General features: G+C 44.9%; 1 protein-coding gene across 2 annotated transcripts in view; it reads right to left on the bottom strand.

The window, feature by feature from the left end:
• LOC124013364 (FHF complex subunit HOOK interacting protein 1A-like) overlaps nucleotides 1-20,666 on the bottom strand; it is a 47,183-nt gene that overhangs the window by 12,280 nt on the left and 14,237 nt on the right. The window contains exons 2-9 of one of the 2 annotated variants that reach the window (XM_046327666.1): nucleotides 14,998-15,075; nucleotides 12,394-12,633; nucleotides 7,958-8,269; nucleotides 7,641-7,840; nucleotides 7,377-7,548; nucleotides 4,194-4,439; nucleotides 3,880-4,047; nucleotides 647-726 (exon numbers count right to left, since the gene is read on the bottom strand). In XM_046327666.1, the coding sequence (XP_046183622.1) occupies nucleotides 647-726; nucleotides 3,880-4,047; nucleotides 4,194-4,439; nucleotides 7,377-7,548; nucleotides 7,641-7,840; nucleotides 7,958-8,269; nucleotides 12,394-12,513 (1,298 nt within the window). In that variant the 5' untranslated portion in view covers nucleotides 12,514-12,633; nucleotides 14,998-15,075. The remainder of the gene's footprint in view (nucleotides 1-646; nucleotides 727-3,879; nucleotides 4,048-4,193; nucleotides 4,440-7,376; nucleotides 7,549-7,640; nucleotides 7,841-7,957; nucleotides 8,270-12,393; nucleotides 12,634-14,997; nucleotides 15,076-20,666) is intronic. The other variant, XM_046327665.1, reaches the window with a different exon arrangement.

Raw genomic sequence — 20,666 nt, 5'->3', positions numbered from 1 at the left:
GGTGTTTGGGTGTTAAGGAGTAAAAGCGGAGTAAGGTCTCATCACATCGTAAACCAATCAGCTCTGGGAAACTGAATTTGTAAGTGTGTGTACACATCAACTAGGTATACACGGCCTCCCGGGTGGCGCAGTGGTCTAGGGCACTGCATCGCAGCGCTAGCTGAGCCACCAGAGACTCTGGGTTCGTGCCCAGGCTCTGTCGCAGCCGGCCTCGACCGGGAGGTCCATGGGGCGACGCACAATTGGCCTAGCATCGTCCGGGTTAGGGAGGGTTTGGCCGGTAGGGATATCCTTGTCTCATTGCACACCAGCAACTCCTGTGGCTAACCGAGGTCGCCAGGTGCATGGTGTTTCCTCCGACACATTGGTGCCACTGGCTTTTGGGTTGGATGCGTGCTGTGTTAAGAAGCAGTGTGGCTTGGTTGGGTTGTGTTTTGGAGGACGCATGGCTTTCGACCTTCGTCTCTCCCGAGCTCATACGGGAGTTGTAGCGATGAGACAAGATAGTAATTACTAACAATTGGATACCACGAAATTGGAAAAAAAAAAAAAAAACTAGGTATACAAAGAAAGACATCCGACACACCAAATGTTCCATATAATATCATCATGAACATAGAACATGGAACAGGCCCCACCCACTCACCTCAAGATGAGCTGCAGCATCACATCCTCACAGTACAGTCCAATGAGAGTCTGGAACAGCGCCAGAGACACAGTACCCAGCTGGAAAACACCAAGAAGATAAGCATCACAAGATGAAACAAAGGTCTCAGAGGACTGGAATACATCACAAGGCTGGATTAACAAGTAAGAGATTACCAAGGCTGAATTTCAAAATGGCTGCCTGTGGCGCGTGGCATCATACATGTTTAAATGTTGCAGAGTGACCATGGACAGCCTGAAGTCAGAGTTTTTGATGATACTTGCTTAGTATGGCATGTAACCAGCTAATACTGCCCCTATGTCCTTATTGTGTTATATTTTAGGCATGGTGTATGTCTTGATTAGGTTGGATTGTGTGGCAACAGGTGTATGCCTATCTGTCGGAGTTGCTGACAGCTGAATAATGATAAGAGTAAGGAAATGTCTGTCCATTTGAGGGTTTGGAATGCGGCGACTCACCAAGAGTGAGTCGACCTGGCCAACGCTTTCGACTCTGTCAATCACCACATTCTTATCACCAGACTCAATAGCCTTGGCCTCTCAAATGACTGCCTCGCAAGGTTCACCAACTTCTTCTCAGATAAAGTTCCGTGTGTCAAATCAGAGGGCCTGTTGTCCGGACCTCTGGCAGTCTCTATGGGGGTACCACAGGATTCAATTCTCGGGCCGACTCTTTTCTCTGTATATATCAACGATGTTGCTCTTGCTGCGGGTGATTCCCTGATCCACCTCTATGCAGACAACACCACTCTGTATACATCTGGCCATTCATTGGACACTGTGTTAACAAACCTCCAAACGAGCTTCAATGCCATACAACACTCCTACCGTGGCCTCCAACTGCTCTTAAACGCTAGTAAAACTAAATGCATGCTTTTCAACCGATTGCTGCCCGCCTGCCCGACTAGCTTCACTACTCTGGACAGTCCTGACTTAGAATATATGGACAACTACAAATACCTAGGTGTCTGGTTAGACTGTAAACTATCCTTCCAGACTCATATTAAACATCTCCAATCCAATATCAAATCGGCTTCCTATTTCGCAAAAAGCCTCTTTCACTCATGCTGCCAAACATACCCTTGAAAAACTGACTATCCTACCGATCCTCGACTTTGGCTATGTCATTTACAAAATAGCCTCCAACATTCTACTCAGCAAACTGGATGCAGTCTATCACAGTGCCATCCGTTTTGTCACCAAAGCCTCATATACCACCCACCACTGCGACCTGTATGCTCTCATCGGCTGGCCTTCGCTACATATTCCTCGCCAGACCCACTGGCTCCAGGTCTTCTATAAGTCTTTGCTATGTAAAGCTCCGCTTTATCTCTGCTCACTGGTCACCATAACAACACCTACCCGTAGCATGCACTCCAGCAGGTATATCTCACTGGTCATCCCCATAGCCAACACCCCCTTTGGCCGCCTTTCCTTCCAGTTCTCTGCTGCCAATGACTGGAACAAATTGCAAAAATCACTGAAGCTGGAGACTTATATCTCCCTCACTAACTTTACGCATCAGCTGTCAGAGCAGCTTACCGATTCGCTGCAGCTGTACACAGCCAATATGTAAATAGCCCATCCAATCTACCTACCTCATCCCCATATTGTTTTTTACTTTTTTACTCTTTTGCACACCAGCATTTCTACTTGCACACCCCATCTGCACATTATCACTCCAGTGTTAATTTGATAAATTGTAATTACTTCGCTACTATGGCCTATTTATTGCCATACCTCCTTACGCCATTTGCACACAGTGTATATATACTTTTTCTATTGTGTTATTGTCTGTACATTTGTTTATTCCATGCGTAACTCTTGTTGTCCTTATCAAAACCATCAATGTTAAATGGGCTGCAGGTATCAGGGAAGTGTTGTTTTCTACCCTGTAGAGTACAAACAGCCCAGGAGCGTTTTTCACAGTTGAGTAGTCCTGTGAAGAGAGCACTTGAACGTTTCAATTGACAAGCCTCTGTTTGATGTTAATGAATGAAGCCTTTCCAGCAATTCCCCGTTTGAACTATACATTACATTTCCTAATATTTACTTGCCTTGTATCATGAGTCCAACGACTAATTAGATAGTTATTGTGCATTGCCATGGCAACAATCTGCTGTCTTTGATACTGACATTTTAAATATTTGTTTAAATTATTAGGAAACGGCCTCTGGGGAAACTATTTATCTCCAAAACAAGTCTCAGTTATTTTAAACATGACTCACACAGCATAGCAGCAAGATTCACAGACAACTTTCTGAAGGATCTAATTTGTCAGGTTGAGGAGGCCTGGCTATTTACTAAGTGTTATTAGGAGACTCTAGGTTGAAATATGCACAGTAATCAATATGTTTTGCAACTGTGTGCGGTTGTGTGTATTTGTGAGTGCTAGCACGAAGGCTCCCGGATCTGAAAAGGGATGTTGACATATGTGCTGAGCAGGTGCTTCAGCCTGCAGACTCCCTCCCGTACCTGGTGTGTCGATGCGGCTGACCAGAGTGTCCAGGATGTGGACGTTACCTGGAAGGGTGTGTTGATGCGGCTGACCAGCGTGTCCAGGATGTGGACGTTACCTGGAAGGGTGTGTTGATGCGGCTGACCAGAGTGTCCAGGATGTGGATGCTACCTGGAAGGGTGTGTTGAATGCGGCTGACCAGCGTGTCCAGGATGTGGACGTTACCTGGAAGGGTGTGTTGATGCGGCTGACCAGCGTGTCCAGGATGTGGACGTTACCTGGAAGGGTGTGTTGATGCGGCTGACCAGAGTGTCCAGGATGTGGACGTTACCTGGAAGGGTGTGTTGATGCGGCTGACCAGAGTGTCCAGGATGTGGACGTTACCTGGAAGGGTGTGTTGATGCGGCTGACCAGCGTGTCCAGGATGTGGACGTTACCTGGAAGGGTGTGTCGATGCGGCTGACCAGAGTGTCCAGGATGTGGACGTTACCTGGAAGGGTGTGTTGATGCGGCTGACCAGAGTGTCCAGGATGTGGACGTTACCTGGAAGGGTGTGTTGATGCGGCTGACCAGAGTGTCCAGGATGTGGACGTTACCTGGAAGGGTGTGTTGATGCGGCTGACCAGAGTGTCCAGGATGTGGACGTTACCTGGAAGGGTGTGTTGATGCGGCTGACCAGCGTGTCCAGGATGTGGACGTTACCTGGAAGGGTGTGTTGATGCGGCTGACCAGCGTGTCCAGGATGTGGACGTTACCTGGAAGGGTGTGTTGATGCGGCTGACCAGCGTGTCCAGGATGTGGACGTTCTCGTGGCGGTGGAGGAGGATGAAGGAGAGGAAGGTCTGCAGCAGGATCGGCTCTGACACCGACCGCACGAATAGGTCCAGATAGGCCGTGGTAGTCATCACCTCCTCCAGGGTCAGCTAGAGAGAAACACACAACCATCAGTAGGCTGGATATAAATACGCTGCATCCTTCCATCCAATCTTCCTGGAAGTAGTGACTGGTCTGACATTGATCTGGAATGGTGGACGTAATACTGTGCGATCCATGCTGTGTTTATACTGACCTTGTGGAGGGCCGGTGCCAACACAGGCACCAGAAAGCCATTGTAGATGTAGCTGACCAGCTGGTCCCTGATGCTGGGGTGAGCCACCTGAATGACTGCATTGCAGAACTCCAGTGAGTTGAGGAACTGGACTAGGGTGGGCATCTGTAGCCAGTCCTCTCTTTGGAGGCAGTGCCACTCCTCACCAGGCACCTCCAGCTTGGTGGGCAGAGACGAGTAGAGACCGCTCAGCCCCGTGGCCAGCACCTAGAGGAGGGGGAGAGGAGAGAGAGAGACACATCTAGTGGAACCCCTTCAAGTAGGCTATTGCTTACTTACACCATATAAACTGTACACTGTGGTCTGGTATCACGCAACCATGTTGCTGGGAATAACTAGGATCTAATATTATTGTGTGTTTCCTTTTGTGCATGTGAAAGATAACTGTCCATGACTTTGCACAAAGGGCTCAAATGCCTTGGCAGGATAGAGCGATGCCTCTAAACCAGGGAACTGAATGGGCCTCTGTTCTGACTTCCTGGTACAGGTATATCCCTGTCTCTCCATTGGCTTATCCAGGCAGTAGGAAGCTAGGCAGGTAATCCTGTGACAGAGAGGTATTGTAGCCTACTCCTGCTGTGCAGTTACGTCAAATACTGTTACACAACTGGTTATCGGCCATGCAGCCTGTACAGTCTCTCCACGGTACAGGTGAGATTGAAACACATTCTGTTGACACTGTTTAAGCACTGCCAAGCTAGATAGTCAGTCCACAACGGCTTAACTGAAGTGTTTGATAGTGAAGATACTAGTCGCAACAGGACAAGTGTTCTGTGGGGGATACTGTAAAAACATTCAGAGGGCAGACTGGTGCATTGAGGATTACACTTTAGAGAGTTATAGCTAATGGTTTACAGTATAGATTAAATATGAGCATTGAGCAACAAACATTAAGTATGAGTGGGGAAGTGTGTGGCACAAATGACTGTTATGCATTTATGTGTTCACTCTGGCTTCACTCTTAGTGGTGTTTATGGCGCAGATATAAATTATGTTTTCCCCTTCCATGCTTTGAGCTAAACTGTATGTTATAAATCTACCAAGTCGCTTCTCTTCATGGTCTCACATCCAAATGACTAGTGTGTGAATCTATGCATGTAATAGGTCAGCTTCTTTGAGAGCTTAATGGACAAGAAGCTTCATCCCCCTTCCCCCTCCTTCAAAGCTGAAAGCGAGTGGAGAAAGGCAGCATTACTAAAATGACCTCTAGGTGATTTTTTAAAACCTTTATTTAACTAGGCAAGTCAGTTAAGAACAAATTCTTATTTTCAATGACGGCCTAGGAACAGTGGGTTAACTGCCTGTAACCTTCCAGTTACTAGTCCAACGCTCTAACCACTAGGCTACCCTGCTGCCCTAAATCACACAGCCATATGTCAATGCCCATTGTTATTGATGAAGCCGAGCAACAGGTAAATCACCTAGAGGTAAATCAGCGGGTAACCTAGTGGTTAGAGCGTTGGGCCAGTAACCAAAAGGTTGCTGGATAGAATCCCGAGCTGACAAGGTAAAAATTTGTCGTTCTGCTTCTGAACAAGGCAGTTAACCCAATGTTCCCCGGTAGGCCGTCATTGTAATTAAGAATTTGTTCTAAACGGACTTGCCTAGTTAAATAAAGGTAAAATAAATAAAGAGTTACCATCAAAAAGCAAGTGATTTCCCTGGTGAGCTAATGCATCAAGATGGTGGCATGGTTTGATAATTATTCTAATCAACAACACAGGTCAAAGTTACTACATCAGTCTAGTGCAAATCGATTAATATAATTTATAATCATCATGGACTTAAGTGTTCATCCATTTTTTAAATAGCTTACAATTTAAATATACAGTCTGAGATGTGTATAAAAAAATTTTTACAGCTGGGCTGAGTTTAGCCTTTTAATAACATGGGTGTGTTGCTTGTTACATTATCAAAAGCATATGAATACCTCACGTTAAACATACAACAGCGCCACTCTCCCTCGACCTGCTTCATTATGCATATGTCTCAGCCTCCAGTATTTATGCTGCAGTAGTTTGTGTCAGGGGGCTAGGGTTAGTTTGTTATATCTGGAGTACTTCTCCTGTCCTATTCAGTTTCCTGTGTGAATCGAAGTGTGCGTTCTCTAATTCTCTCCTTCTCTCTTTCTTTCTCTCTCTCGGAGGACCTGAGCCCTAGGACCATGCCCCAGGACTACCTGACATAATGACTCCTTGCTGTCCCCAGTCCACCTGGCTGTGCTGCTGCTCCAGTTTCAACTGTTCTACCTTATTATTATTCAACCGTGCTGGTCATTTATGAACATTTGAACATCTTGGCCATGTTCTGTTATAATCTCCACCCGGCACAGCCAGAAGAGGACTGGCCACCCCACATATGCTCTCTCTAATTCTCTCTTTCTTTCTTTCTCTCTCGGAGGACCTGAGCCCTAGGACCATGCCCCAGGACTACCTGACATGATGACTCCTTGCTGTCCCCAGTCCACCTGACCGTGCTGCTGCTCCAGTTTCAACTGTTCTGCCTTATTATTATTCAACCATGCCGGTCATTTATGAACATTTGAACATCTTGGCCATGTTTTGTTATAATCTCCACCCGGCACAGCCAGAAGAGGACTGGCCACCCCACATAGCCTGGTTCCTCTGTAGGTTTCTTCCTAGGTTTTGGCCTTTCTAGGGAGTTTTTCCTAGCCACCGTGCTTCTACACCTGCATTGCTTGCTGTTTGGGGTTTTAGGCTGGGTTTCTGTACAGCACTTTGAGATATCAGCTGATGTACGAAGGGCTATATAAATACATTTGATTTGATTTGCATACAGTAGGCTAAGCATATTTGGGCTATGAATATCATACGCCTATCAGGGGACAAAGAGAGGTCAGGGATATGAACTTGTTTGGTAGTTGGTACAATGACTTAATAGTACATTGAGTCAAGGGCAGAACAATCATCCATATGACATGTATACAGAGGAGATAGAGAGAGGAGAGAGAGAGGGGGAGGACAAAGTCTAAACAAAGAGAACAAGAGAAGAGTAAAGGGACAGTGAGACCTAAGAAACAGAAATACAGAGCCATAAAACAAGAGTCAAAAATCACAGGCAGAACGTGAAAGAGACCAAAAGGAGCAAGACAACAGTATCATAAAGACAGACACCTCTCCTCACCGGACAAAAGTAGGTGTTCTCTGCGATGTGCTGGGCCACACGCTGGTTCTCTGCAGAAAGTGACATGATGAGGAGCAGGGCGTCCCGGGCCTGCTGGCCCACCAGGCCCTCCCGGTGGATGAAGGGGATCAGCAGGGAGAAGATCAGGAAGTTGGCTGCCCCCTGGTCCTCGCTGTAATAATAATCACCATAATAATTGATGAGATTTCTAGTGAGATTTTGCAGTATCTCAAAGCGCTTTACATTGTAAGGCGAGAAGCTCACCTGGTATGGAAGAAGAGCTCCAGAACAGACTGGTCCTTGGCCAGGACACAGCACAGTTGGTTGAGTAATGACACCAGCTCAGCCTCCACCTCCGGGCCAGCTGTCCCCGAGCACGACGACAGGAGCATCATTAAGGGTCGTAACACAGGTTTGTGGTGCAGTAAGGGCTGCCGCGCCTGGCCCACAATCATCTCGTACATCTTAGAAGAAGGAGATTACTTTATTGTCAGTTGTTACTGAGATGTGTCTTTTTCCTTAATCCCAACCCCCCCCCAACCCTCCAGTTACCGACAACCATCTCTAACCTCTACACCTACCTTGAGTTGCTCTAGTTTCATATCATCAGTAAACTGTCGTCTCAGGCTCCACAAGAAGAGCCTCTCCATGACGTTCTCCATCACCACAAACTCCAGGATGGGTCCCATGGCTCCCGCCTGGCCGGCGTCCTCCTCCATGAGCAGGAACAGCATGTGTTCCACGTAGTTCTGCACCGCACTGGCCTCGTCCCCCGGGATGGGCCCGCCGAAACGCATGGGGCCGCCGCTGGAGAGGCCGATGACACCAAGGGCAGCCATGTTGCTGCTGGTGTTGCTGCGGAGAGGATCATGCTTCTCCAGGATCTTTACCACCTGAAGGGACAACGGGGAAGGTACAGGGTTATGTCCATATAAATTAATATAGTACCTGTATATCTGTGATAATTTCACCTTCATTTTACAAGGAAGAAGATCAAATAAGATGAGATAGTTCTCGCAGTGAACTGAATATTGTCTTTGGTCAACTTGAAGTTTATTCGATAACCTCGATAGACCAAGGTTAAATAAATCAACTAGCAATAGAGACACAAAGCTATTACAGTATGCCATTGCTACTGTCATCGTAACAGTTGAAATCAAATTAGCAAGTTATTTCATCGCATGTACACCAGAGTATAAGACAAACTCTCTCAGACTCTGCCAAAGTGCTTACAATGATGTTCAGGATAAATTAGATTGACTGAAACATGTTGGTTTGTTATGTTGGTAATATTCTCTCGGGAGGACTCATAAGTGACAGTTAATAATCGTCATCGGACAGCCTGCCGCTGCCTTTATTGATCTAGATGAACACAACAGTCTCTATTACAAGAGGAAGAATTGAGAGAGAATACAACTCAAGTCCTACGGGAAATAAATCGGGGAAAGCTGATGCATCGTTTGTGATTTTACGAAGATTACATTTGCCTGAGTCATGTCAATATAATATCTTAAGCCCAGGCAGTTACAATTGTGTATAAATTGGGTTTGTGATATTCCAAACCCACTGTTGCCTGCGGAATTTTGTACTGAAATGTAAATGAACAACCACAAATCAAGTGACATCGCATTTATATTGACAGTGAACCATAAACAAAATGAATGCTGACAGTGACATGCACATAATATAAATATATTGATGATAAATCAGCTTGATATGAAAGTGTATAAGGCTGTTTTGTCCTCTATATGTACAGTGGGGCAAAAAAGTATTTAGTCAGACACCAATTGTGCAAGTTCTCCCACTTAAAAAGATGACAGAGGCCTGTAATTTTCATCATAGGTACACTTCAACTATGACAGACAAAACGAGAAAAAAATCCAGGAAATCACACTGTAGGATTTTTTGTGAATTTATTTGCAAATTATGGTGGAAAATAAGTATTTGGTCAATAACAAAAGTTTATCTCAATACTTTGTTATATACTATTTGTTGGCAATGACAGAGGTCAAACGTTTTCTGTAAGTCTTCACAAGGTTTTCACACACTGTTGCTGGTATTTTGGCCCATTCCTCATGCATATCTCCTCTAGAGCAGTGATGTTTTGGGGCTGTTGCTGGGCAACAAGGACTTTCAACTCCCTCCAAAGATTTTCTATGGGATTGAGATCTGGAGACTCAAAATCTCACGATACATGGCCCCATTCATTCTTTCCTTTAAACGGATCAGTCGTCCTGGTCCCTTTACAGAAAAACAGCCCCAAAGCATGATGTTTACACCCCCATGCTTCACGGTAGGTATGGTGTTCTTTGGATGCAACTCAGCATTCTTTGTCCTCCAAACACGACGAGTTGAGTTTTTACCAAAAAGTTATATTTTGGTTTCATCTGACCATATGACATTCTCCCAATCTTCTTCTGGATCATCCAAATGCTCTCTAGCAAACTTCAGACGGGCCTGGACATGTACTGGCTTAAGCAGGGGGACACGTCTGGCACTACAGGATTTGAGTTCCTGGCGGCGTAGTGGGTTACTGATGGTAGGCTTTGTTACTTTGGTCCCAGCTCTCTGCAGGTCATTCACTAGGTCCCCCCGTGTGGTGCTGGGATTTTTGCTCACCGTTCTTGTGATCATTTTGACCACACAGGGTGAGATCTTGCGTGGAGCCCCAGATCGAGGGAGATTATCAGTGGTCTTGTATGTCTTCCATTTCCTAATAATTGCTCCCACAGTTGATTTCTTCAAACCAAGCTGCTTACCTATTGCAGATTCAGTCCTCCCAGCCTGGTGCAGGTCTGCAATTTTGTTTCTGATGTCCTTTGACAGCTCTTTGGTCTTGGCCATAGTGGAGTTTGGAGTGTGACTGTTTGAGGTTGTGGACAGGTGTCTTTAAATACTGATAACAACTACAAACAGGTGTCATTAATACAGGTAACGAGTGGAGGACAGAGGAGCCTCTTAAAGAAGAATTTACAGGTCTGTGAGAGCCAGAAATCTTGCTTGTTTGTAGGTGACCAAATACTTATTTTCCACCATAATTTGCAAATAAATTCATAAAAAATCCTACAATGTGATTTTCTGGATTTATTTTTCTAATTTCGTCTGTCATAGTTGAAGTGTACCTATGATGAAAATTACAGGCCTCTCTCATATTTTTAAGTGGGAGAACTTGCACAATTGGTGGCTGACTAAATACTTGTTTGCCCCACTGTATGTGGCTTAGTGTGCAGGTAATCAGTCCCTCTCTAGTAGGATCCCCCTACATAAGCCTTACTAATGAATACAGGACTGTGTTCAGTAGGCCACAATGCATGAAAAAAGTTATGTTGCCTTGGAAAAACAAAAATGTGTATTCTCATTGGACAGGTTCAGGTAGTACCTCCCTGTTTCACTAAGTTTCAAAACATTCCTTTAATGAACACAACCCAGACATGGGAGGAACCATTCATAGAGCCACAACAATGAGCTCACTGTCCCCACCAGGCCCTGCTACCATGGCGATGGGAAGTCCACTGAGAGCAGAGCAGAGGGAGAGCCAGACTGGCTGACTGAGACAGAGCTCCCAGGTGACTGATTGATCCAGGCATGATAGCGTGATAACCGCACAGGATGAGTGAAGAGAGGGAAGGAAGAGGGAGGGGAGTAGTGATGGGTGTCATATTAAAGTTGCCACTTCCTTCACTCATGTCTGTCTACAATCCTGTCGGGTATTTCTGGTGTAACAAATAGCTTTGAGGAAATAGCTGGGTAGCACAGTAGGACTATAGATGATCAAGTGGCCTTTTCTAACCACTGACTGGACTGACTAGTAATACATGGAGGTGGAGGCATGGAGCTGTCAGGATAATGGATAACATGTACTGGTACATTGAGATAAATCAATATAGTTCCCTTTGTGTACTGGTATCTGTATAGAACCATAGTGAGATGAAACAAACTGTTGCCCAGAACATATCATCCTGTCCTGGGCAACCCACTACACTGAGTGAATAACATCCAGCTCTCTCAGACATCCTAACAAAAGGACAGTGATTTCACAGGGGTCTGGAGAGGGAGAGATAAGGCTGAAGCCATTGACTGTCAATGAAAGTCTACCTATTTTTCTGAAATGTCAACAATGTTCCTCAATACAGGGTCCCGGAGGGTGCCTACTTAGCAGGCTGGGCTTTTCCAGGAATTCTAAGACCCAAACTCAATAGCACTCCTATCACGCTATTAACTAGCCAAAATGTAGCAATTAAGACTCAGCTGGAGCCGTATTGTAGTGCCAACCTGCCTGCAGAGGGTCCAAGACCTAGAAATGTCCTACATTTCAGAATATGATTCTGTTGAAACCCTTAACAGTGCACTTCACAGACCTAACATTTGGCCCAACGTCGTCCTGGTTAGGGTTTGGCCGGGGTAGGCCGTAATTGTAAATAAGAATTTGTTCTTAACTGACTTGCCTAGTTAAATAACAGGTTAAAAATAAATAAAAAATGATAAATGCTGAGAATGATACACAAAAATGAAACAGATTGAACATAATTTCAGGCTGTTCTACATCCAGCAACGTGAGCTCCAACCCCATTTGACAGTAAATTATGTTTGTGTTTCCAGGCCTTACTATATTCTATTCTCTGTAGCTGAGAGGAGTGGAGACTCCTGCAAACTCCCTCCCACTGGGCTGAATAGAGAAGGGAGGAGCCAGGAGACAGTCATTATTTCAGTTACCACAATGAGTTCTGGGGCTGAGAGGGTTCACGTACAAGGGCGGGATTGTAGGAGTTTAGGTTGTAGGATTTAGGAAATGTTTGTGTTATAGGTTCTGCGGTGGGGTTTGGAGTTATGGTTCCAATTATAAGAGTTTGTGGAAGAGCTTCTGGGTTAAAGTGATTGGGCTACAATGATATGCATTTAGTGTTCTGAGGGTTTGAGTTAGGGTCCGGGTTCTACGAGATTGAGCTATACAAGTTAAATGAGGGTTTTGAGCTGAAGTTATATCTAAGGTTACATACAGAGTAGTGGTTTTGTTTACCTGTGCCCAGTGGTTCTTGAACACGATCATGCAGGTCTCTGGGTCCACCCCTTTCAGGACCAGGGCCTCCCCCTGTCTGCCATCCCTGTTTCCGTTGGCAACCATGGAGGCCATCATCATGGTGACCAGATCTCGTGTGGGTTAAACCATTACGCAGGACGGAGAGGGGTAGAGGGGGAGAGTCCTCACTGGAGACCGGCTGAGACCACTTGCACAGGGGGGTGAAGGAATACTGGGCATCTGCAGAACACAGAAAACATCATGTCATCATCCTGTACATGCAGATGGAGAATCAGTAGTTTGTCATTGTTCAAACCTATAACAATACATACTATGGCATACTGTAGGAGTAGCTGACAGATTAAGACTACTGTTAGCACAGGACAGATTAAAGACTACTGTAGCCATAGGACAGATTCAGGGTGATTGGTTGGGACATTCACAGCAGCTAGGTATGTGAGAGAAAAGAGTGGGAAAACAGTGACAGGGCAGAGGAAGAGTGCGAGCAAGAGAGGGAGACACTCAGCCGGTGGCACAACCCATGCCCTCTATTCCTCAGCTCGACAAGTGCCTGCCAAAAATACTTACCAAGGGAAAAGTGGTGATGGCTTTGTAATAATATAAGCCATTTAGCAGACGCTTTTTCCCAAAGCGACGTACAGTCGTGCTCTCACACATTTGTAAGTATGGGCGGTACCGGGAATTGAACCCACTATGCTGGAGTTGCAAGCTCCATGCTCTAGCAACTGAACTCCAGAGGACCACAGAGTTACAGACGTAACGCCTCGCTAGTACGCTACAATGCACAGTGAATTCCATAAGGTCCCAGTGACACCACTTTCATCACCCACTCACTCATCTTGTGACACCAGAAGAGATTATGATGCATGACAATAGAGTGTGTATTACCAGCTAGTGGGCCCGCAAGAACTAATAAAACACTATTCTTTCCATGAATGGTCTGGAACTGTTTTGGTATGTAAAATATGTCGACTTTGTCTGTAGCCTAAAGTTATGTTGATTCTGTTGGTTCTAGCTCTGTCCAGAAGCGCCTGTGAAAATATGTGTCCCTCACATATCTAGAGAGTGAGGTCAGGTGTTCGTTTCTCACACTGCTCGTCAGTCGGGAACCAAAATAATGATTAAAAGTACTAAAAAGAACTTGTCTGTCAAGACACTGCAGAACTGTTCCAGCCTTAGAGTTCAACTGCTACACACTTAGACCTGTATCCCCACAGATTGAAATAAAACACAAATACATTCTCTATGCTTACACCAGCACCGATGGACTTTGCAATGCACAGAGGCTTTGCTAACTTAGTCATTTAGGTCAACATTGGATCATTCAGAGATCCTCACTGAACTTCTGGAGAGAGTTTGCTGCACTGAAAGTAAAGGGGCTGAATAATTTTGCACGCCCAATTTTTCCATTTTTGATTTGTTAAAACAGTTTGAAATATCCAATAAATGTCGTTCCACTTCATGATTGTGTCCCACTTGTTGTTGATTCTTCACAAAAAAATACCGTTTTATATCTTTATGTTTGAAGCCTGAAATGTGACAAAAGGTCGCAAAGTTCAAGGGGGGCGAATACTTTCGCAAGGCACTGTAATTATGTTACTGTGACAGTCAGATAACAATAGGTTGCAAGCCAGGGTTATTTGTTGCTTCCCTTGTAAAGGAGGTGATTGTACAGGAAAGAGGACCATTGCTGCAAACAAAATCTTGGCTATCTGCTAACATGGTGTAGTGCAACAGGCCATCCCCCTCCCCGCCCCACCCGCCCCAGTCCCTGCTCAGGTCAGTTATAAATAGGACTATAACTCAGGACGGAGGATATTTGGCTTCTATTATCTTCCTAGAATCCCGTGTTTCCGTTCCTCCGGGGACAGTGAATGGAGACTATGGCGGTTCTGAGAATCAGATGATTTTCATTCTAGGAGTCTAGGAGTCTAGTGCTATGTGACGTCATTGGTCAAGTGCCCACATCGGATGGGCGTAATTCTGAGAACAACTGATGTTCAACAGATTATATCCATGCCAACAGATCACACTTTGAAGACTTGATAACAGACAATTGGGACTGACTAGACAGTAAATAAAAAAACCGGGCTACCGACTCAATCTGACAAAAATGCAAACAAACGCACAATACCTAGTTAGCCGTTGCTAGGTACTAGCATATAATCAACCAGGTCAGTAAACAACATTTTAGGACAATGTCTTCTATTGAAGACATCTGCTTCATACAGTGTACAATAACAACACATGAATTGCAGCCATGCACTGCAGGAGTTCAACTGTAACCCTCCTGCTGGAAGCAGAAGCAGCTGCAGACCGTCAGACCACAATGACCAATTAGAGATCAGAAAGGCTGCCCCTCAAACGGCCTCTCAACCAATCACGGCCAAATCAAACTTTTTTGTGAATGGTTTCGACCCACTTGAAGAGGAGAGACTCAACAACCAAACCACAGAGCTTGCCACAACAGAGACACTAAAACACTCAAGCTAAACACATCTGTTTTTAGTTAACACAGGGAACGTGCCTTATAGGAATGCATGAGGCGGGGTCACCCAGGACAGAAATCGCTGAAATTCCTACCTCTGTTTTACCATGGTTGCTCGTCTTGTATCGACAATACAGAATGTCCCCTCTTTACATCCATATACACACCCAGTCCTGTGGAGATAGAGAGAGAGGGAAGTCTAACTTTGACACAGCAGAGGAGGTTTGAGAGCAGCACTGCCAGACAGTGTGACGGAGTGGAGTTCCTGGTAATGTGGTACGGAGCAGTGGAATGACTGGAGACTAGAGCTATGTGAGGAAGTGACTGGACGATGTGAGTAAGAGGCTCAGAACACCACTGACTGTAGAGAGAGGGGGAGTAACATACAGAGAGAGAGAGAGAGAGAGAGAGAGAGAGAGAGAGAGAGAGAGAGAGAGAGAGAGAGAGAGAGAGAGCCATCCAACAACCCCCGCCACATCCACACACACTACACAAGCATGGAGACAACAGTGCCAAACTAACATCTTCTGAAAGAACAGAATAAATGTCATCATCATTTGTTGAATAATCATGCTACTGTTCACTCCAATTAGAGTTGTGATATAATTGCGATATAATTGGCGTCTCTGGTCAACCATGAGCCCCCTCTCCTCCTGACACTGTCACACTGAGGCACCATGGGAAACCTGTCACAACATATTACAGCGCGCAGAAAGACTTTACTTCTACGATGTAACCACTGACCACACTCTTAGAGGGAGGCCAGATCACGGAAGTCCACACACGTCAAATAAAACATAAGCTAAAACATTCTAGGCATTCTCGACCCCACCGACAACTATACAAAATGCACTGCTTACCAGTCATATCCAAGTTGACTTACTCTGTAGCGACAACTCTGAAATGTTTCCCTGAAGATCATATCGGCATGATAGTGTGTGTGTGTCAGCCCCCCACCCAGCCATAAAACACCCATTCCGCTGTCCAGACTGTGGCTGTAGTGCCTCCACCCATGGAGGGTAAGGTGGGGTCCAGGTCTAGCTGGATCAAAGCAAACAGAGAGGAGAGGGGAGGGGAGGGGAGAGGAGGTGTGCTCTAAAGGAATCCACACCTCCATTCACCTTCACACCCTCTACTAGAGGTCGACCGATTAATCGGAATGGCCGATTAATTAGGGCCGATTTCAAGTTTTCATAACAATCGGAAATCTGTATTTTTGGACGCCGATTTTGCCGCCTTTTTAAAGACAGTTAATTAAGAACACATAATTATTTTCAATGACGACCTAGGAACGGTGGGTTAACTGCCTTGTTAACTAGTTAACTAGTCCAATGCTCTAACCACCTGTCTCTCATTGCACTCTATGAGGAGCCTGCCTGTTACGTGAATGCAGTAAAGCAAGGTAAGTTGCTAGCTAGCATTAAACTTATCTAATAAAAAACAATCAATCAATCATAATCACTAGGTAACTACACATGGTTGATGATATTACTAGTTTATCTAGCATGTCCTGTGTTGCATATAATCGATGCAACGCAGGGGATGATTTAACAAAAGCGCATTTGCGAAAAAAGCACAATCGTTGCACTAACCATAAACACCCATGCTTTTCTTAAAATCAATACACGGAAGTATATATTTTTAAACCTGCATATTTAGCTAAAAGAAATCCAGGTTAGCAGGCAATATTAACCAGGTGAAATCGTGTCACTTCTCTTGCGTTCATTGCACGCAGTCAGTGTATATGCAACAGTTTGGGCCGCCTGGCTCGTTGTGTACTAATTTGCCAGATGTTTAAGTAATTATGACATAACATTGAAGGTTGTACAATGTAACAGGAATATTTAGACTTAGGGATGCCACCAGTTAGATAAAATAGAGCAATTGATAGAGCAGTCTGACTGACGTGTGTTTTGCCAGCAGCTGTTCGCAAGCACAGCACTGTTTATGACTTCAAGCCTATCAACTCCCGAGATTAGGCTGGTGTAACCGATGTGAAATGGCTAGCTAGTTAGCGGGGTGCGTGCTAATAGCGTTTCAAACGTCACTCACTCTGAGACTTGGAGTAGTTATTCCCCTTGCCCAAGGGCCGTGGCTTTTGTGGAGCGATGGGTAACGCTGCTTCGAGTGTGGCTGTTGTCGATGTGTTCCTGGTTCGAGCCCAGGTAGGGGAGAGGAGAGGGACGGAAGCTATACTGTTACACTGGCAATACTAAAGTGCCTATAAGAACATCCAATAGTCAAAGGTTAATGAAAAACATATGGTATAGAGAGAAATAGTCCTATAAATACTATATTAACTACAACCTAAAACCTCTTACCTTGGAATATTGAAGTCTCATGTTAAAAGGAACCACCAACTTTCATACTTTCATGTTCTGAGCAAGGAACTTAAACGTAACCTTTTTTACATGGCACATTACTTTCTTCTCCAACTTTGTTTTTGCATTATTTAAACCAAATTGAACATATGTCATTATTTATTTGAGGCTAAATTGATTTTTATATTTTTATTTATTTAAGTTAAAATAAGTGTTCATTCAGTATTGTTGTAATTGTCATTATTACAAAAAATATATATATATTTTTTTAAATGTAATCGTCCGATTAATCGGTATCTTCTTTTTTGGTCCTTCAATAATCGGTATCGGCGTTGAAAAATCATAATCGATCGACTTATACCCTCTACACTACCATATAGAGAAGCCATAAAACACTAAACCTCTCAAGTGCAGATTTGTAACAAGTTCTTAGTTTCACACTAAAAAGCCCCACTATAGTGCTGCACTGCTACCAACAAGACCCATAACTGGACAAACAACTCACCAAATACCACATTCCCAAAGCTCAGTTTCTTCCTATAACAAGCACTCTTCTCATTGTGTCTGTTTTAAAGACACAACATACTGGAGACAGTGGGAGATATTATTACAGTCCTCTTCTTAGTGTTCCAGCCAGATGCATGACCCCCAATTATAGGGTAGAGAGAGACAGTAGTAGCAGTCTGTTGGGTTCCTCCAGTTGGCTGCGTCTCTGCTCGGTCTTAATGCCACAGTAATACGTCCTCTCCTTCCACAGACAGACACATTACCTCACCAGAGTCTGTGTCCTCAACCTCATGGGGTCAAAACAGGCCTGGTAGTAGATTAGCGTTGTACTTTTATAGTGGTTAACTTACCTAACCTGGACTCAGACAGCAATGCACTGGCAACTACTGTGTCCTAGAATAAAATTGAAGATTATGTTTGCATCTTGGCCATCTTGGTTTCTTCTTAATATGGTTGGAGTATGACTGAGTGCCTTTTAAAATTCACCACTGGGCTAATATGTCCCTGTATAGCTCAGTACTGTCTGTAGTTTAACAATCCTGCATATTAAATCCAGGCTGCATCACAACCGGCTGTCGTTCAGAGTCCCATAGGGTGGCGCGCAATTGACCCAGCGTTGTCCGGGTTTGGCCGGTGTAGGCCATCATTGCAAATTGTTCTTAACTGCCTAGTTACATAAACGGTTCCATTTAAAAAATGTATATCCTCCCAGTCCCAGTAAATTAAGAGGTAACTCTACAGTGTGCCACGCTCGAAAATAGAGTCAGTCAGTGATGAGCAATGTTGACCTCTTTAACCCATCCTAAATTTGTTTTTCATTCCTATTATAGGAAGCTACTTTTTTGTATTAAATTATGCTGGGATTGACACTGAATCATTCTAAAAACCTATTATAATTCCAGGAAATTAGGGGTAAAAAAATGTATGACTACAGACTCCACACTGCACACCAGTTGCCGAAAACACCAACAACTAGTAACTAATCTGAGACACTGGAGACAGAAATGTAGCTACTAACTGCATAGTGCACTGCATTTGGAAGACATATTGGAGGATACTACTGTATTGCCTGGAGAGGAGATGCTCCACTTGCTCAAAATAGAGCCCAGCAACATACTGTCAAGCCTGAAATAGGGCACCACTTCTATAAAGAGCAGCACCAGGGAGATGGGCAACCACTTCTATAAAGAGCAGCACCAGGGAGATGGGGCACCACTTCTATAAAGAGCAGCACCAGGGAGATGGGCACCACTTCTATAAAGAGCAGCACCAGGGAGATGGGCACCACTTCTATAAAGAGCAGCACCAGGGAGATGGGCACCACTTCTATAAAGAGCAGCACCAGGGAGATGGGGCACCACTTCTATAAAGAGCAGCACCAGGGAGATGGGGCACCACTTCTATAAAGAGGAACACCAGGGAGATGGGCAACCACTTCTATAAAGAGCAACACCAGGAAGATGGGGCACCACTTCTTTAAAGAGCAGCACCAGGGAGATGGGGCACCACTTCTATAAAGAGCAGCACCAGGGAGATGGGGCACCACTTCTATAAAGAGCAGCACCAGGGAGATGGGGCACCACTTCTATAAAGAGCAGCACCAGGGAGATGGGGCACCACTTCTATAAAGAGCAGCACCAGGGAGATGGGGCACCACTTCTATAAAGAGCAGCACCAGGGAGATGGGGCACCACTTCTATAAAGAGCAGCACCAGGGAGATGGGGCACCACTTCTATAAAGAGCAGCACCAGGGAGATGGGCACCACTTCTATAAAGAGCAGCACCAGGGAGATGGACCACCACTTCTATAAAGAGCAGCACCAGAGAGATGGGGCACCACTTCTATAAAGAGGATCACCAGGGAGATGGGGCACCACTTCTATAAAGAGGATCACCAGGGAGATGGGGCACCACTTCTATAAAGAGCAGCACCAGGGAGATGGGGCACCACTTCTATAAAGAGCAGCACCAGGGAGATGGGCCACCACTTCTATAAAGAGGATCACCAGGGAGATGGGCCACCACTTCTATAAAGAGCAGCACCAGGGAGATGGGCCACCACTTCTATAAAGAGGATCACCAGGGAGATGGTGCTTTCACACAATGAATGTAGTCATCTTTATTATTTTCGATGCCTGTGTAATCAACTCAATTTATAATGTTTCTGGGAGAGCAAGTGACCCAGAAAAGTGTGTGTGTCTGTATGTTTGTGCGTACCTCTTTGCCAAGGGTGGCTAAAACCCAATCTCTCCTGTACACAACCCTGCATGCCTCTCCACTCAGTTTCACAGTCATTATCCAATTATACCAATCAGGTAATTATGTTAATGTGTTGCTTACACGTCTCCATAGCCCCAAACGCCAGAGACTGGATAAATAGATAAGCTCTGAAGAAGTCTTGAAGTCAGCATCTCCCTTTGAAAACAGGAGTGTTGACTAAGGACCCCTGTTGCGAACCTCAGCCAGACACACACACACACACACACACACACACACACACACACACACACACACACACTTTGGAGGCACTTGAACAGAGTTGAAAAGGGAAGAGGCATGCTGCTTTAAGCAGTGAGCGCTGTAAACATTCAGGCGTTTTTTTCTGTTTTGGAGCGAGTCGGTGACTAATCTGGATCAATAATGAATCAATAGTCTCATTGATCATGAGGACGTATGTGGTAACACACTACTTGTGGCTCATTTATTCCAAAAGGAGGAAGGAGGTGAAATGGAACAGACCTCCTGCTGTTATCGGGCACAGTGAAGAACCCCTGTTGGGATCAGAGACCTGAGTCACTGATGAAAGATTACAATGTAGCCTAGATGGTGATGAAACTGAATGATGACAACTGCAAGGGATGATGAGGATCTCATTCTGTCATTATCCTTCTCCATCCCCACTCTCACAAGTACAAAGGAAGGAGAAACGTCCACA

The sequence above is a fragment of the Oncorhynchus gorbuscha genome, linkage group LG24, assembly GCF_021184085.1.
Source record: "Oncorhynchus gorbuscha isolate QuinsamMale2020 ecotype Even-year linkage group LG24, OgorEven_v1.0, whole genome shotgun sequence".
NCBI classification, from domain to species: domain Eukaryota; kingdom Metazoa; phylum Chordata; class Actinopteri; order Salmoniformes; family Salmonidae; genus Oncorhynchus; species Oncorhynchus gorbuscha.
This window is presented reverse-complemented; position numbering and strand designations above follow the sequence as displayed.